Source organism: Dendrobates tinctorius, unplaced genomic scaffold, assembly GCF_039654945.1.
Source record: "Dendrobates tinctorius isolate UK_male_01 unplaced genomic scaffold, ASM3965494v1 ptg000158l, whole genome shotgun sequence".
NCBI classification, from domain to species: domain Eukaryota; kingdom Metazoa; phylum Chordata; class Amphibia; order Anura; family Dendrobatidae; genus Dendrobates; species Dendrobates tinctorius.
In genome coordinates this window covers 10588313-10604327 of record NW_027361825.1, presented here as the reverse complement: position 1 = coordinate 10604327, position 16015 = coordinate 10588313, and the positions used below count along the sequence as shown (strand labels likewise).

The following is a 16015-nucleotide window of genomic DNA, read 5'->3' as shown; positions in this document are numbered from 1 at the left end:
CTCAATATCGGTGAGTCTTGGTGACACTACTCTAATGTGTATGAGGGTCTTATGTATCTTGTTTAAAAAAAATTTATCTTCAGATACTATCTTAAAGCATTTTTAGTGATAGAAGAGATTTTCGGGATCTCCATCCATTTGCCAGAGCAGAGACGTACTGCCAAAAGTGGTGCCTCTCTCACTGGGGGATCGAGTCTGTCCATGATTCCATGGATGCCACCATGATTTTTATGGGCTTGTATTGCTTCATTTTTCCTGTGGGGTGGGGCAGAAAAACTAAACACTTATTTAAAAGCTTTTCTCCAAAGATCACAGCTGGTCACTGAAGGTCAAAACAACAAAACTGCATGAACTTTTTAGATGTTGCACAATCTGGACACCCTACACGTGGTTTGTATGAGTATGCCCTACTGTCTATGATATAAGGTTTTCTCCAGAAATAGCTCTCGAAATGTTTCACATCTTATGTGAATAAGAAGTTTTACTAGGTAACAAAACATCTCTGTTCCTGAAGTTTTTCCTCCCTCCCATGTAGCCTCTCAAGTGCCATTCCCCATCGTTACATTAGTTCACGTTGACTTTGGAGTGGGCTTAACAAGACAGAGCGTTCCATCTCCACATTTATACACACAGTCATTGAGACGCTTTAGTACATATTTGCACATTCTCCAAGGTAAAGATCACAATCTGGACTATTTCTCGACTATGGCAATACACATTTAAATATCTCCATCTTTGCAACGTCATAGCTCAGTGCCAAGCCTTGTGCAAACAGCTCTTGGAAGCAATCTCTCTTGTGCAAAGCTTGGAATTAGCCAAGGCGTTGACTTTATGGAGCTTGAATAAATATTTCTGTGTTTGGAGTGACAGGGAATATGACATGTGCATGAAGTGTCCTGTGAGTCATGAGCGATGACGCGCTATTGTTTGCGGCGATTGCTTCTTTGTAGCAACAACGAGCAGAGAAAATTTTGAAGATGGGAGGGAATTGGAAAAACTTAACTATTTCTGATGGTCTGGAAATGGAAAGAAGGCATTACCACTCAGATGCCCTTAAAGGTTAAAACTCGAGCCTTTGTGTTGTTGATTTTGGCAGGATGTTGTTGGCAGTTCTTTTTATTTAGTGAATGTGCAATTTTCTGGAGGTACTGTTTGGCACCTCCCCTGGACCTTATGGCACTAGAACCTTTTTGGCTCCTTGGTGGCCGCATTGGAGTAACTTATAGGCTGCAGCATCAGGTACAGTAGTAATAAAATGGAAGCAATGAAGGAAATTAGTTGGACCCCCTCTATATTAAAGGTGTACTGGACTTTAACATTGATGGCCTATAACTGGAATAAGTCATCAATGTCTGATTGTTAGGCATGCGACACCCAGCACCTCCGCTGATCAGCTGTTCCCAATGTTGGTGGCGGCTGGAACTGCTCAGTTGCAGAGCTGCACAGCTGTCACACACATTGTTGGAATGCTAATTGCAACACGAAGGGATGAGAGGAAGGAAGGCCAGACACTAGGGAAAGGGTGCTCAATTGCAGAGCTGCACAGCTGTCACGCAGTGTGGGAAGACTAAGTGCTACACGAAGGAATGATAGAAAGGAAGCCCAGACACTAGGGAAAGGGTGCGTGGAGACCCCTATTCAGATCTAATAAAACCCTACCTGCCCTACTGTCCCTAACTTGATTCCATACCAATTGCTGAGCAGGAAACATAAGTCCTGTATATCCCTAGAGATAACCACTGGATAGGGAGGGGGAGGGGATGGGCACTGGTCAGTCCCCACTGTACACTAAAGACAGAAAGGTAGACAGACAAGGGGAATGGACTTAGCTTGAGCAGACTCAGAGAGGTAACACCAAGCATCCTCAAACTGCTATAACTCCAAGCCTTCACAAGGGAAAAATGTGAATATCACCGGCAACTCTCTGCAGCAGACTGGGCATTATAAACACCCAGGTCCAGGTGTGTCAACTAGAGCAGAAGGGAGGTTGCCGCTGGGTCCAAGAGTCAGAAGGGTTAAGGAGGAGTCTGTAATGCCAAATGCAGAGATCTTCTGCTGCCAGATGCAGAGCCACAGTCTGTTGCATCTTACACATCCGTGATAACAGCTCCGTGGACGAAATAGTGGCTGCGGCCCGATACTTCACATCCACCCCCTATTGATTTGAATAGGTAGTGAATCTGCAGTGCCTGTCTGCGGCCACTAACAGTCAACGGAACTATGCAGCTCCATAACTAGTCAGTTCCAGCTATCGCCGACACTGGGAATAGCTGATCAGCATGGGTGCCAGCTGTCTCGCACCCCCACCAATCAGAAATTGATGACCTATCCTAAGGATAGCCCATCAGTGTTAAAGTTCCAGACTGTCCCTTTAATGGCCTATGCAAAGGATTGGACATCAACATCATAGACCTGAAATACTTCCGTTCGATATGTCCCAGTAGTGTATCTAGTTGTATAAGAGTAGGGTCTCCTTATTGGGACCCACTTGCGGAAGAGGCACTCCATGTGGAGCATTAAGAGCATCCTACGTGCAACACAAGGACAGAATTAGTCCCAATTTAAATTATCAAATACATTTTTTTCAAAATTAAATAAATATTTTCTATCAGTTCACATAATTTTTGACAGAAATAATTTAATTGATTGCATACCAATGAGATAAATACATTGTAGCTCATTGTAATGATATATTACCAGCTTAAAAAAGAGATGGGGAATAACATATTTACATAAATGGTGTGGTCAAACTATTTTTTATAAATTAAATTAATATTTTTTGGGCTATTTTTGCCCCAAGTACATAAATATAGGTTAAAAAAATTCCCCAAAGGTGAACAACCCATTTATGAGCCAACCAAGGGCATTGAGCAATGTCTGCCCTTCGTCCAACTCAGACAACAGCAAACAATATATACATGGCATAATAAATATAATAATATAGTACAGGCTACTTATTATACTGGCTGAGGTTTGGTTTGCATGACACTCCTGCCAGCCTCATATGGGTTGGTGTCAGGGGGAGTAAGTGGAACAGTGGAGGCCCCACTGGACTATATAATGGTTGGTGGAGGTCTCCGGGTAAAATATTTTGTTGTCTCTCTATCTCACATCCCCACATGACCCCCTACAATCAACAGGAGAGGTCATTAAAATGGCCCTCTTATCAGACATTCCTACATTTTTCATGTATGATCACCAGACCCGGTGCCCTTTGTTTGCCTCCTGCTGTCTCTTCTGCTGAGATCACCATACTGGTCCTTCTGCATACAAGATGTCTGCCTCAGTGGCATCAGAGGAACAGGAAGCAAGATGGTAAGGGTGAACCATGCCTACCCTGTTTTCTCTGTGTTATGGAGACAAGACGTAGTTCAGACTTAGCCCAGTCTCTATGTGGCCATTTTTATATGCAGCAGGTCTAATATCAGCGGGAGGCAAATGGAGGTCAATAGGTGACTACCGTGTTTTCCCGAAAATAAGACCTACCCCCAAAAAATACCCTAGCACAATTTTACAGGATTTTTGTAGTATGCTTAAAATATAAGCCCTCCTGCAAACATTTGCCCTAGTTACAGTAAGTGCTGATGTTAGGGGTTAAAACTGGGCTATTGACCAGGGCCCCCACTCTCTTAGGGGGCCCACAGCATTTATAATCTGAGATGAAGCCTTCTTTAGGACCTTTGGTCATGTGACCATTATGTGATCAAAAGTTCTTTAACTGTAGTAGTCTAGAGAAGCTAGGCTGGTATGTACCATATGTACAGTGTGTATATACATGTGTTAGCATATGCAGTGTGTGTGTATACATGGGTATTTGCAGGGTTTGTATATACATTTGTATGTGCAGTGTGTGTTTATATACAGGTAAATGTGCAGTGTGTGTATATACATGTATATGTGTAGTGTAGGTGTATATACATATGTATGTGCAGTGTGTGTATATACATGTAAATGTGCAGTGTGTATTTATATACAGGTAAATGTGCAGTGTGTGTATATACATGTGTATGTGCAGTGTATGTATATACATGTAAATGTGCAGTGTGTGTATATACATGTGTATGTGCAGTGTGTGTATATACATGTGTATGTATATACATGTGCATGTGCAGGGTGTGTGTATACATGTGTATGTGTAGAGAGTGTTTATATACATGTGTATGTGTAGTGTGTATTTACATGTGTTGTATGTGCAGTGTGTGTGTATATACATGTGTTGTATGTGCAGTGTGTGTGTATATACATGTGTATGTGCAGTGTGTATGTATATACATGTGTTGTATGTGCAGTGTGTGCATATACATATGTATTTGCAGTGCATGTGTATATACAAGTGTACGTCCAGTATGTGGGATGACATGATTATATTTGAACTAGATTATGGCCCGATGCTATCGCATCGGGAGGATGCGATAGCATCACACCTCTTGCCATGTTAACCCTCAACACACACACTCCTCTCACCTTTCACCATCTCCACTCACTCTTTCACTCCACATACGACCCCTTCTCTCACTCCGTCTCTCATACTCACGCCGTCATCGCCGCTGCTCCACGATCCCCGACATCTTCTTCCGCCGGCGCCATCCTGGATCCAGACGTTGTCCACGCCGGCGACATGTTCTTGCGGCGACGCCATCTTGAGTATCGTGAAATCCCACGATACTCAAGATGGCGTCGCCGGCGTTGACGACGTCGGGATCCAAAATGGCGTCGGCGAAATCTCGCGAGTTTTCGCCGACGCCATTTTGGATCCCGACGTCATCCTCGCCGGCGACATGTTCTTGCGGCGACGCCCTCTTGAGTATCGCGGGATTTCGCCGATCCAAAATAGCGTCGCTGCAGGAACATGTCGCCGGCGTGGAGGACGTCTGGATCCAGGATGGCACCGGCGGAAGAAGATGTCGGGGATCGTGGATCAGCGGCGATGACAGCGTGAGTATGAGAGACGGAGTGAGAGAAAGGGTCGTATGTGGAGTGAAAGGGGGGGACGTGAGTGGAGATGGTAAAAGGTGATAGGAGTGTGTGTGTTGAGGAGGAGTGGTGTGTTGAGGGTTAACATGGAAAGAGGTGTGCGGTGACGTCACCGGTTACAACTGGACGGAAGTTGTTACAACCGGAAGCTGCTTAGGGCATTTATTATTATAGATACATGTTGATTTTTTGTTCAAGAATAAATGTGGATTATTGTTCATTGAAAAAAATAAGGCATCCACTGAAAATAAGCCCTAACCCATAATTTAAGACCCTGTCTTATTTTCGGGGAAACACATCACAAATGGATAATCACTCTTCAGGCCATGCAGAGTGTCACTTTAAAATCTTATTATGGAGAAAAGGAGAGCCACAAGCCTACACGGCCATCTTTACGCTTCTTCACTATACATGATCACAGAACAGACATCGGGCAGTGTAGACATCAGGTGCCTCTGAGGCAAGCAAGAGAGTAAAGACCTTTTGAAACCTGTCCCATGTGCCTTCATTATAATTCAGCCCTGAAGGTCCGTTAAAAAGAATAAAAATAGCATTGCCATTAGGATGTTAGGTCTTGCCACCCAGGACAGAGACGTGGGGTTGGTTGCATTTGGGTTGGATTTGAGGTTTCCTTCCCTCCGTGCTCTTTCCATGAGCCAATACCCACACCTTTTTTTGCAGCAATATAGTTCCTCTTTATAGGGAAATCCTGTAGATGTTTTCGCCAGAAGATGAGCCAGAACAATAAGGGGTAAAAAAAGTTTTGGTAGCCCCTGGTCCTAGAGTCTCTGTTGCCCCGAAAAGTCCTTATAATTCAAATGGAAACCTGGATTATAAATCATGGTGTACAGTTTGGGGCTCCATTACAGATTTTGAATTGCGGCCCAGGGGAAATGTTACCACTTTATTGGATTAACCAGAGCCGCGACAACTCTCTCCATTGGCCACATGGAGAAATATATTTCTGATGTACGTTATCTCACGTCCTTTTTTCTTCCATCACTGTGTAAAATAGATTTTCTTTTTTTGTTTCTGATTTTTTTTCTGTCTTTACCATATTTTCAAGGTTTTTATAGACACTGAAGGTTATTTAATAAGGATTCAGAATATCTTCATTTACCACATACACCGTGGGTCGTCGTCTCCTCCTACATAATCTGGCAATCTGGAAATAGAAAGGGTAATATTTATTGCATATGTATTATATTTCACATTTATTACTATTTTGAGTATGTAAAAGGGTGAACCCTAGACTTTCCATCATTGTGAGGACAAGCTGCTGGGAGGAGAAGACAAAGGTTTGTTGGCCTTTGATCGAGTTATGGAGGTGCCACTGAGGGGACAAAGATAGCCTCCTCCCTCTACCAAACTGTTAGATGCTTTGTTCATTATTGATCTCAGTATCTGAGAGATTACAGCCAAGGTTGGAGCTAGCTCTGATCGTGGCTGTTGCAGTGAGAGCTGAGATGTACAAATTGGGGCCTCCTACCACGGTGGATGGCAAGGGCCCACTTCTTGAACCTGTGTCCGTACAGATCTTAAAAGTATGGTGGATTGCACACACTACCAACCACCTTTGCTCTATATATACACAGCACAAAGTCGGAAAGGAGTGAACTTTTTCAATTCACTGTTTTCACCTATGGCAAATTATGTCCTGATTGGATATAAATAAAGTGATTAGATGGACTACATATTTGGACTATATATTTTCAAATGGATGGTTTGATGGGGTAAAGGCAAAGTTCTTGCTTTTTATTTTAATTTGTTGGAGAAGAGCTGAAGATTAGGGGACATTTTACCAGGAAGGGTCCCAGGATGGGGACAATATATTTGGAAGGGTCCATTATTATATAAGTGCCAGGATGTGGGACATTATTACATGGGGCGTGAACATATATGTCTTTATAGGATCTAGAATTCTACAATGGCCCATACATATGTCCAACATGCACATGGAGGCTTAGTTCCAAATTTTGCACAGGGGCCGTAAACCTAGAGCTGTCGCTGTCAGATGAACTGTTCACTCGTGTAGACCTCATACAAGATTGTTTTTTAGCTTAATGGAAACACATTGATATGCCTAGGAGCTGTTTACATAGAAATGGTAGTATTTCTTTTAATACTAACTATTTGCAACTTTGTCCTCCTTTGAACATATTGGGAAAATATAAAAACAACCTATTAAGGAATTTGCAATCTGAAATCTTTTGTCCAATCAGAAAATGGGTAAAAAAGAGCATTTCTCACTGTGGAGGACCCGACACTGTATAATACTTAATTTGCCCTGTGGAGGCACTGCAGGGAAACTGAAAACTTGCTGATAAGATAAGGGAGATTACCAGCATCAGGGCACTATGTGCACAAATTATCTTAGTTGGACACATCTAATAAAGGTGTATTGTATGAAGAAGAGTGCTCCTTTAAGTCACTGAGAAGATGCATTATTAGTGCTATACTCCTTATTTATTGATTCAAAATAATATTTCTTTCTATACTCACTGCGTAGATGATGCAGCAAAGACATGTGAGACACAGGATTACTGCCAAGCAAATGAGAATGATGCCCCAAAACGGAAGATACCAATCTCCATGTGTAGAATGGTTAGTACCTGACAACAAATAAAATATTAACACCATTATCAGAGGATTTCTTTTGTGAATTAACTTTCTCTATTGTTATTCTTGGAAACTATTTAGGATTTTTTGGATTGTCTTCCCACCATGGTTCCATTGCTGATACCACAAACGTCTGACAACATGGCTGAAGGTTGTTGGCAATAAAAATAATAATAATCTTTATTTTATATAGCGCCAACATATTCTGCAGCGCTTTACAGCTTGCATACATTATCATCGCTGTCCCCGATAGGGATCACAAACTAAATTCCCTATCAGTATGTCTTTGGAGTGTGAGAGGAAACCGGAGTACCAGGAGGAAACTGACGCAAATACAGGGAGAACATACAAAATCCTTGCAGATGTTGTTCTTGGTGGGATTTGAACCCAGGACTCCAGCGCTGCAGTGCTAACCACTGAGCCACAGTGCTGCCTAATACAATAGTATTGTTCTCTTTTTTGTAATAACGGTATAATAATATCATGATTGTGGTTACATCTTGGCCCTAGATCCCAATGGAGGCCCAAAAGGTTCCCGTACTCCGTAGTTTAGACTGCTACTACTGTATAGGTAAGATGTCATAGTGTGAAGCCCTGATAGGACTTGCAGTGCCCAGTCACTTCTCATCTATACTCGCATCCCCATGGAGAACTGTGAAGAAGAAGAGGTTCGAGAAGGCCAACTCTTTTAATAAAACGTATAATATAAGAACAGTTTTTGGCCAAAAATGACTTTGGATAGCCATTTCTTAAATGATATATAGAATAACAATAGGCTTAATGGGATTCTCCAAAATTTATATAAAAACAGCTAAAAATGTTAAAAAAAGAAACTAGTCAACTTTTTTCCCTTATAGATCCCGTGCTGACACACTGTTGTTCCCTTTTTTGTTTTTTTTACACTTGAAAAAACTAGCCAATCAGTGACCTCAGTGGTCCTGTACCCATCAACTGGCATCATGATTTAGCAATGGGAGCCATGATGGCAACTATATAACACAGTGCCACTTAATGAATCAGGATCCATAGCTAACCACTTTTAAACATATATCGGGAGGAGGACCACTGAGGTTTAGTATAAAATGGCTGGAGGAAAGAAGAGTTAAGTATAGTGTTGATAACCCCTTTAATGACATAAGATAATGTGTGTGAACTTACTTAAAGAATTTATGATGGTATGGCTGGAAGAAGACACTTTGGCTACGGGTGTCGTCAACTGTCTAGTAGCAGAAGATGTTGGTATAGACTTGACAGTTGTCTTCATAGTACTTGTGGTCAGAAAAGTAGGCACTGTGGACTTAGGCGTTGGTAAGATGTGGGTAGCTCTAGAGCCAGAAGTTAGTAATGAAGTGGTTAGTTGTCTCGTGGTACTTGTATTTATTGCAGAGGACAGTCTTGATGTAGTTTTCGGGGTACTAGTAGTAGTCGTTGTAAAAGTTGTAGTTCTGGTCGGTTTGGTTGTTAAATGTTGGCTAGACTTGGTAGCACTCAGTGTTGTATGAGGTGCTGTAGCTTTGGTGGTAGTAAATGTCTTTGTAAGAGTTGTCATGTTGACTGTATTAGTGCTAGTAGTGACCATGGGCATTGTTTTCTCAGGGGTAGTTGTAGTTGTAGTATCTAGAGTAGTTGCTTTTCTGGTTGTAGAACTAGCAGTGGTCAGAGATATTGCTGTCTCAGGGGTAGTTGTAGTTTTCATACTTGTAGTTGATTTCATACTCGTTGGCTTAGATGGCACCTCGTGGGTTGATGTCTGAGTCGTTGGGGTCGTTATTGTAGTAGTAATTGTAGTTGTGGGATCAAGAGTAGTTGTTAGTGCTAAATGAGTTGTTTTCCTGGTTGTAGAACTAGTAGTGGTCAGGCATGTTGTTGTATCAGGGGTAGTTGTAGTTTTCATACTTGTAGTTGATTTCATACTCGTTGGCTTAGACGGCACCTCATGGGTTGATGTCTGAGTTGTCGTTGGTGTTATCGTTGTAGTAGTAATTGTAGTTTTATCAAGAGTAGGTGTTTGAAGTAAAGGAGTTGTTTTCCTGGTTGTAGAACTAGTAGTGGTCAAGGATATTGTCTCAGGGGTAGTTGTAGTTTTCATAGTAGGTGTTGGTGGCCTACTTGTTGGTTTAGCCGGGACCTCATGGGTTGTTGTTAATGTCGGTGTTGGTGTTGTTGTTGTAGTAATAGTAAATGTAGCTGTGGTATCAAGAGAAGTTGTTTCCTGTAAAGAAGTTGATTTCTTGTTGAGTGTTGAAAAACTAATGGTGGTCAGTGATGTTGGTGCTCCAGTGGTAGTTTTAGTTTTGATGATGATTGGCATACTTGTGGCATGAGTAGTTGATGTCACATGGCTTGTTTTCTGCGTAATAGTTGTTGATGCCTCCATAGTAGTTGTAACATCAGCAGTGGATGATTGTAGTAAAGGAGTTGTCCTTGTAACATTTGTAAAGTGAAATGTGGTTTGCTTGTTATTAGTTGCCAGTGAATGAGTAGTTGGTAAGGTATTTGTCACTATTGATGTTCTGCTTTCTTCTGGAGTAATGATGTGATCAGTGACTTTTGTGGTCTCAAATGTCTGAGATATTGGCTGATTTGTAGTTATTGTATCTTCTTTGGTATTAATGTTTGTCGTGCCATTGACAGCTGTAATATGTTCATAGTTAGTAATGATTATATTGGTGGGAATGTCCAATGTATTATCACTTATTTCTGATTTAGTACTAGTAGCAGAGGAGATTTCTATGGTATCTCCTTGATCATTGATGGTGCTGATGGCCTTATAGTCCAATGTAATATCGCTCTTTTCTGTTTTGGTGCTAGCATCAAAGGAGAATTCCGTAGTATCTTTTTGATCGTTGATGATGCTGGTAGTCTGAGTGTCCAATGTTGTATCACTTTTCTCTGGCTTGGTACTATTATCAAGTGAAATTTCTGTAGTATCTTCTTTATCAGTGATGGGACTGGAAGTCTGAAGGTCAAATGTAATATCACTTTTCTCAGAATTAGTACTAGCATGAGAGAAGATTTCTGTAGTATCTTCTTGATCAATGATGGTGCTGAAGGTCTGAATATACAATGTAGTATCGCTTTTCTCAGAATTGGTACTAGCATCAGAGGATACTTCTGTAGTATCTTCTTGATCAGTGATGGTGCTGCTGGTCTGAGTGTCCAATGTAATATCACTGTTTTCTGGATTGTTACTAGTAACAGTGGAAATCTCTGTAGTATCTTCTTGATCAGTGATGGTGCTGGTGGTCTGAGTGTCCAATGTAATATCGGTGTTTTCTGGATTGTTACTAGTAACAGCGGAAATCTCTGTAGTATCTTCTTGATCAGTGATGGTGCTGGTGGTCAGAGTCTCCAATGTAATATTGCTGTTTTGTGAATTGTTACTAGTATTAGGGGAAATTTCTGTAGTATCTTCATAATTAGTGATGATGCTGGAAGCCTGAAAGTCCAATGTAGTATCACTATTTTCTGGTTTAGTACTTGCATCAGAATAGATTTCTGTAGTAACAGCGGAAATCTCTGTAGTATCTTCTTGATCAGTGATGGTGCTTGAGGTCTGAGTGTCCAATGTAATATCGCTTTTCTCTGGATTGGCACTAGTATCAAGTGAAATTTCTGTAGTACCTTCTTGATCAGAAATGGTGCTGGTGGTCTGAAATTCCAATGTAATATCACTCTTTTCTGGTTTAGTACTAGTATCAGAGGAAAGTTCCGTAGTATTTTCTTGGTGAGTGATGGTGCTGGTGGTCTGAATTTCCAGTGTAGTATCGCTTTTCTCTGGATTAGTAGTAGTATCAGGGGAAATTTCAGTAGTATCTTCTTGATCAGTGTTGATGCTGGTTGGCTCAGTGTCCAATGTAATATCGCTTTTCTCTAGTTTTGTGCTAGTATCAGAAGACAGATCTGTTGTATCATCTTGATCAGTGATGGTGCTGGTGGTCTTTATGTCTATGGTAGTATTGATATCCTCTGGCCTGGTGTGAGTATTAGAAGAGGTTTTTCTAGTATCTTCTTGTTCAGTGGTGCTAGTGATGGGAATGGAGACAGAAGTAGTTTCACTCTTTGATAATTCACTAGTGGTAATCCACGAGAAATCTTTACTACTTGTTAGTTCTGCATTATTGCTAGTTATAGGATTCGTTATTATTGTATTGTCTTCTTTTTTATTGCTGGTTTCATCAGAAGTAATAGCACTAGAAGCTGTGATTATGGAATGAAAAGTTTCTGCAGCAGGCGTGGTCTCTGGAGAGGACACTCTATCACTCGACTGTTGATTAGCATTGCTAGTCACCATGGGATTTACTGTGGAATCGCTTTCCTTAATTTTTTTAGTAGTTGTAGAAGTTGTTATTTGTATATTTGTTGTAGAATGAGTACTGGTAGAAGCAGCAGTAGTCAGTTTAGAAGTAGGTTTGGGAGTATTGCTGGTTGTAGAGTGTGCTGACCTTGTAGTCCTCGAAGAAGTGGTGTGGCGACACGGTTTTTTAGTTGTTTCTGTAGTTGCTGTATACAAAAAACAAATAAATAATGAGAAAAACATGGCCTTTAATTTATGAATTGTTTTCATATAGCTCTAAGTAGCTGTATATGTGATATTTACCAATAATACAGCATCATCAAGGTATTGTGTCTTATTTACACTAGGTTGCTAACTTCTGTATTATATATATTTTTTTTAATTAAAAGACATGTATGGCTTTGTGGTAGTTTACTATACCCAAACATGCCATCTCCTCTGTGGCCTACCAGCATGTCTACAAGCATCACTCAGATCTAAACTATTACCACCTTTCTGCTATGTGCCAGTCTTACAGACCATAAACCTTAAAGTTGGCCCAGCTCCTAAGATGGTGGCCAACTCATAAGGTCAACATTCTTCTGCCGACCTCCCCATAAACATGTGCATTTATTTGGCATAGGGTTGTCCACTTTTTATGCTTTTTCTGTTGCATGCATTTCTTGCTAAAAATCCTTTTTACAATTGGATTGTATTTAAAATTTTGCATTGTTTAGCTTTTACAGGCTCTTTGTTTCTGAATGAAATTCAATTTTGATGTGGTCTGTGGTCAGAAATCAACTGAGTGGTTCTCAGAAAAAAAGACAGATAAATGAGGTAGAAAGTCTTCTGCCAGACCATCAGAGCACCTCATTATGCAGCCAACAATTGACAATGGCAAACGGTGCAAAATTATTATGAAATCCAACTGCAAAAATGTGTTTTAGCCTTAAATACATGCATTTAAGTAAAAAATTGAAAATTGTCTACAAAGCGGGATAATCCAGGGGTGTTTCACCTTACTCATCATGTCACACTCCGATAGTTGTGAATGGGAAGAGTAACTAGGAGGATGTATCTCAATAAAACATCTCCGCATGTAGATCTGAATTTGGTTTAATGCCCCAAACAGTGGAGACCACTAAATGCACGATCAATGACACAGAAAAAGTTGGGGGTAGCCCCAGACTAATGGGGGGGAAATACAATGTTTACTTTTTTACCTATACATTTTTTTTATAGTATTTTTATCAGTTCTCTAAAATATGTTTATTATCCAAATTATGTACTGAATTGACAAACATGGGAGCTCAGCATTTCCAGAACTGCTCTGTTACACCATAGCCATTTCTTATGATTCCTATGTAATACTAAATTTCTACTGTAGAGGCAGTGTAAAAGAACCGTGCAGGTGACCACAGTTTCTCCCGGAGATAACAGCTGATCATGGGGATCTCACCTGATAGACCCATGATAGTTAGTTGCTTTTTAGCTTGTAAACAAGTTCTAATTTAAGGAACTGGACAGACCACATTAAAACACCTCAATTTTGTTAATAGTGCTTAGGAGAGCAGATGAGAAAATTTGAACTCCCTTCCTTAAAATATCCTCCCCATCTTTAATGACAAATTAATAAAGAGTTAAACGGTTGATAAAGACCGAAACATACTCTTGGTTAGGTATTTGTGCTGTGTATGATTTTTACAGTTTGTGGATGTTTTTAGATGTGTGTCCTGTGTTGCGCCGAGCTCTGAGCCATAAAGACCTAAGGAGATAAATATAAAAGTTAAAAAAAGAAAGCATAATGGTTAAACGGACTGCTGAAAGCAACAGATCTCAAAGTTATCTCTTCTAAAATTCGACAAAGCAGTTTTCAAAGAATCTTTTTCTGAGCCCCTGGATCCCTACCGATCAGCAGAACAAAGTGCCATACTCAGGGGCGTAACTAGAACTGATTGGGCCCCATAGCAAACTTTTAAACGGGGCCCCCTTAAAGACACACCCCCTCAAAACCACACCCCCTTCAAGACACACCCCCTTACTGATAATGCATACTAGAGTCACATTAAGTAACAGAATTAGAAATAATGTAACACAATTATTCCTAATCCTGTAACTCAGTCAATACAATCAAATTAGTTAAGCATTGATAACTTTATATTTTAAGTTGCTGACCCAGCACCACATGGTATATAGCCCAGCCACACATGGTATACAGCACCCAGCACTACATGAAATATATAGCGCCCAGCAAGACATGGTATATAGCGCCCAGCACCACCTGGTATATAGCGCCCAGCACCACCTGGTATATAGCACCCAGCATCACCTGGTATATAGCGCCCAGCACCACCTGGTATATAGTGCCCAGCACCACATGGTATATAGCACCCAGCACCACATGGTATATAGCACCCAGCACCACATGGTATATAGCGCCCAGCACCACATGGTATATAGCACCCAGCACCACCTGGTATATATAGCACCCAGCACCACATGGTATATAGCGCCCAGCACCACATGGTATATAGCACCCAGCACCACATGGTATATAGCACCCAGCACCACATGGTATATAGCACCCAGCACCACATGGTATATAACACCCAGCACCACATGGTATATAGTGCCCAGCACCACATTGTATATAGCGCCCAGCACCACATGGTATATAGCGCCCAGCACCACATGGTACATAGCACCCAGCACCACATGGTATATAGAGCCCAGCACCGCATGGTATATAGTGCCCAGCACCACATGGTATATAGTGCCCAGCACCACATGGTATATAGCACCCAGCACCACATGGTATATAGCGCCCAGCACCACATGGTATATAGCACCCAGCACCACATGGTATATAGAGCCCAGCACCACATGGTATATAGTGCCCAGCACCACATGGTATATAGTGCCCAGCACCACATGGTATATAGCACCCAGCACCACATGGTATATAGCGCCCAGCACCACATGGTATATAGCACCCAGCACCACATGGTACATAGCGCCCAGCACCACATGGTACATAGCGCCCAGCACCACATGGTATATAGCGCCCAGCACCACATGGTATATAGCGCCCAGCACCACATGGTATATAGCGCCCAGCACCACATGGTATATAGTGCCCAGCACCACATGGTATATAGTGCCCAGCACCACATGGTGTATATTTACCGGGTAGCCTGCCAGGCCAGACAGAGCCTGCCCCTGAGCCTCCCTCCATTATACTCAGTCACCTCTCTCTCTGTCTCTTGCAGCCCCCGGCCGGTGCTTGTTCCATCTTCTCATCTCAGCGGTGTTCTTCCTGCTTTCAGCGTCCACGTGGTGCAGCTCATTACATATGCGCATATGTAATGAGCCGTTCATTACTTATGCGCATAGGTAATGAGCGGACGCTGAAAGCAGGAAGAACACCGGAGAACTGAAGAAGGAATAAGCACGGGGCCGGGCTGCCTGCAAGTGCAAGAGACATGCATTGCTAGGGGAGGAGTTGTAGTTAATTGCACTACCCGGGTAGCGCCGATTGGAGTCAGGCACCCGGGCCCCTATATGGGCCAGGCCCCAAAGCAACCGCTTCGGCTGCTACCCCGGTAGGTACGCCACTGGCCATACTGTAAAGATGCACCTTGATCTATCTGTTCTGCTGATTGGTATAGTGTTCAAGCCATCTATGGATAGAACATTGATATACAACCCCTGGCAAAAATTATGGAATCACCGGCCTTGTAGGATGTTCATTCAGTTGTTTAATTTTGTAGAAAAAAAGCAGATCACAGACATGGCACAAAACTAAAGTCCTTTCAAATAGCAACTTTCTGGCTTTAAGAAACACTAACAAATCAAGAACAAAAAATGTGATAGTCAGTAATGGTTACTTTTTTTAAACCAAGCATTGGGAAAAAATTATGGAATCACTCAATTCTGAGGAAAAAATTATGGAATCAACCTGTAAACTTTTATTCCTAAAACTAACACCTGCGTCAAATTAGACCTGCTCGTTAGTCTGCATTTAAAAAGGAGTGAGCACAACTTGGAGAGCTGTTGCACCAAGTGGACTGACATGAATCATGGCTCCAACACGAGAGATGTCAAATGAAGCAAAGGAGAGGATTATCAAACTCTTAAAAGAGGGTA

At 41.6% G+C, this 16015-nt stretch overlaps 1 protein-coding gene across 1 annotated transcript in view; it reads right to left on the bottom strand.

Moving 5' to 3' along the window:
* Positions 1-4961: 4961 nt before the first annotated feature.
* Positions 4962-16015, bottom strand: part of LOC141052185 (uncharacterized) — a 110212-nt gene continuing 99158 nt past the window's right edge. The window contains exons 7-10 of the mRNA XM_073549408.1: positions 13539-13634; positions 8752-12096; positions 7477-7586; positions 4962-6139 (exon numbers count right to left, since the gene is read on the bottom strand). Of these exons, the coding sequence (XP_073405509.1) occupies positions 6065-6139; positions 7477-7586; positions 8752-12096; positions 13539-13634 (3626 nt within the window). The 3' untranslated portion in view covers positions 4962-6064. The remainder of the gene's footprint in view (positions 6140-7476; positions 7587-8751; positions 12097-13538; positions 13635-16015) is intronic.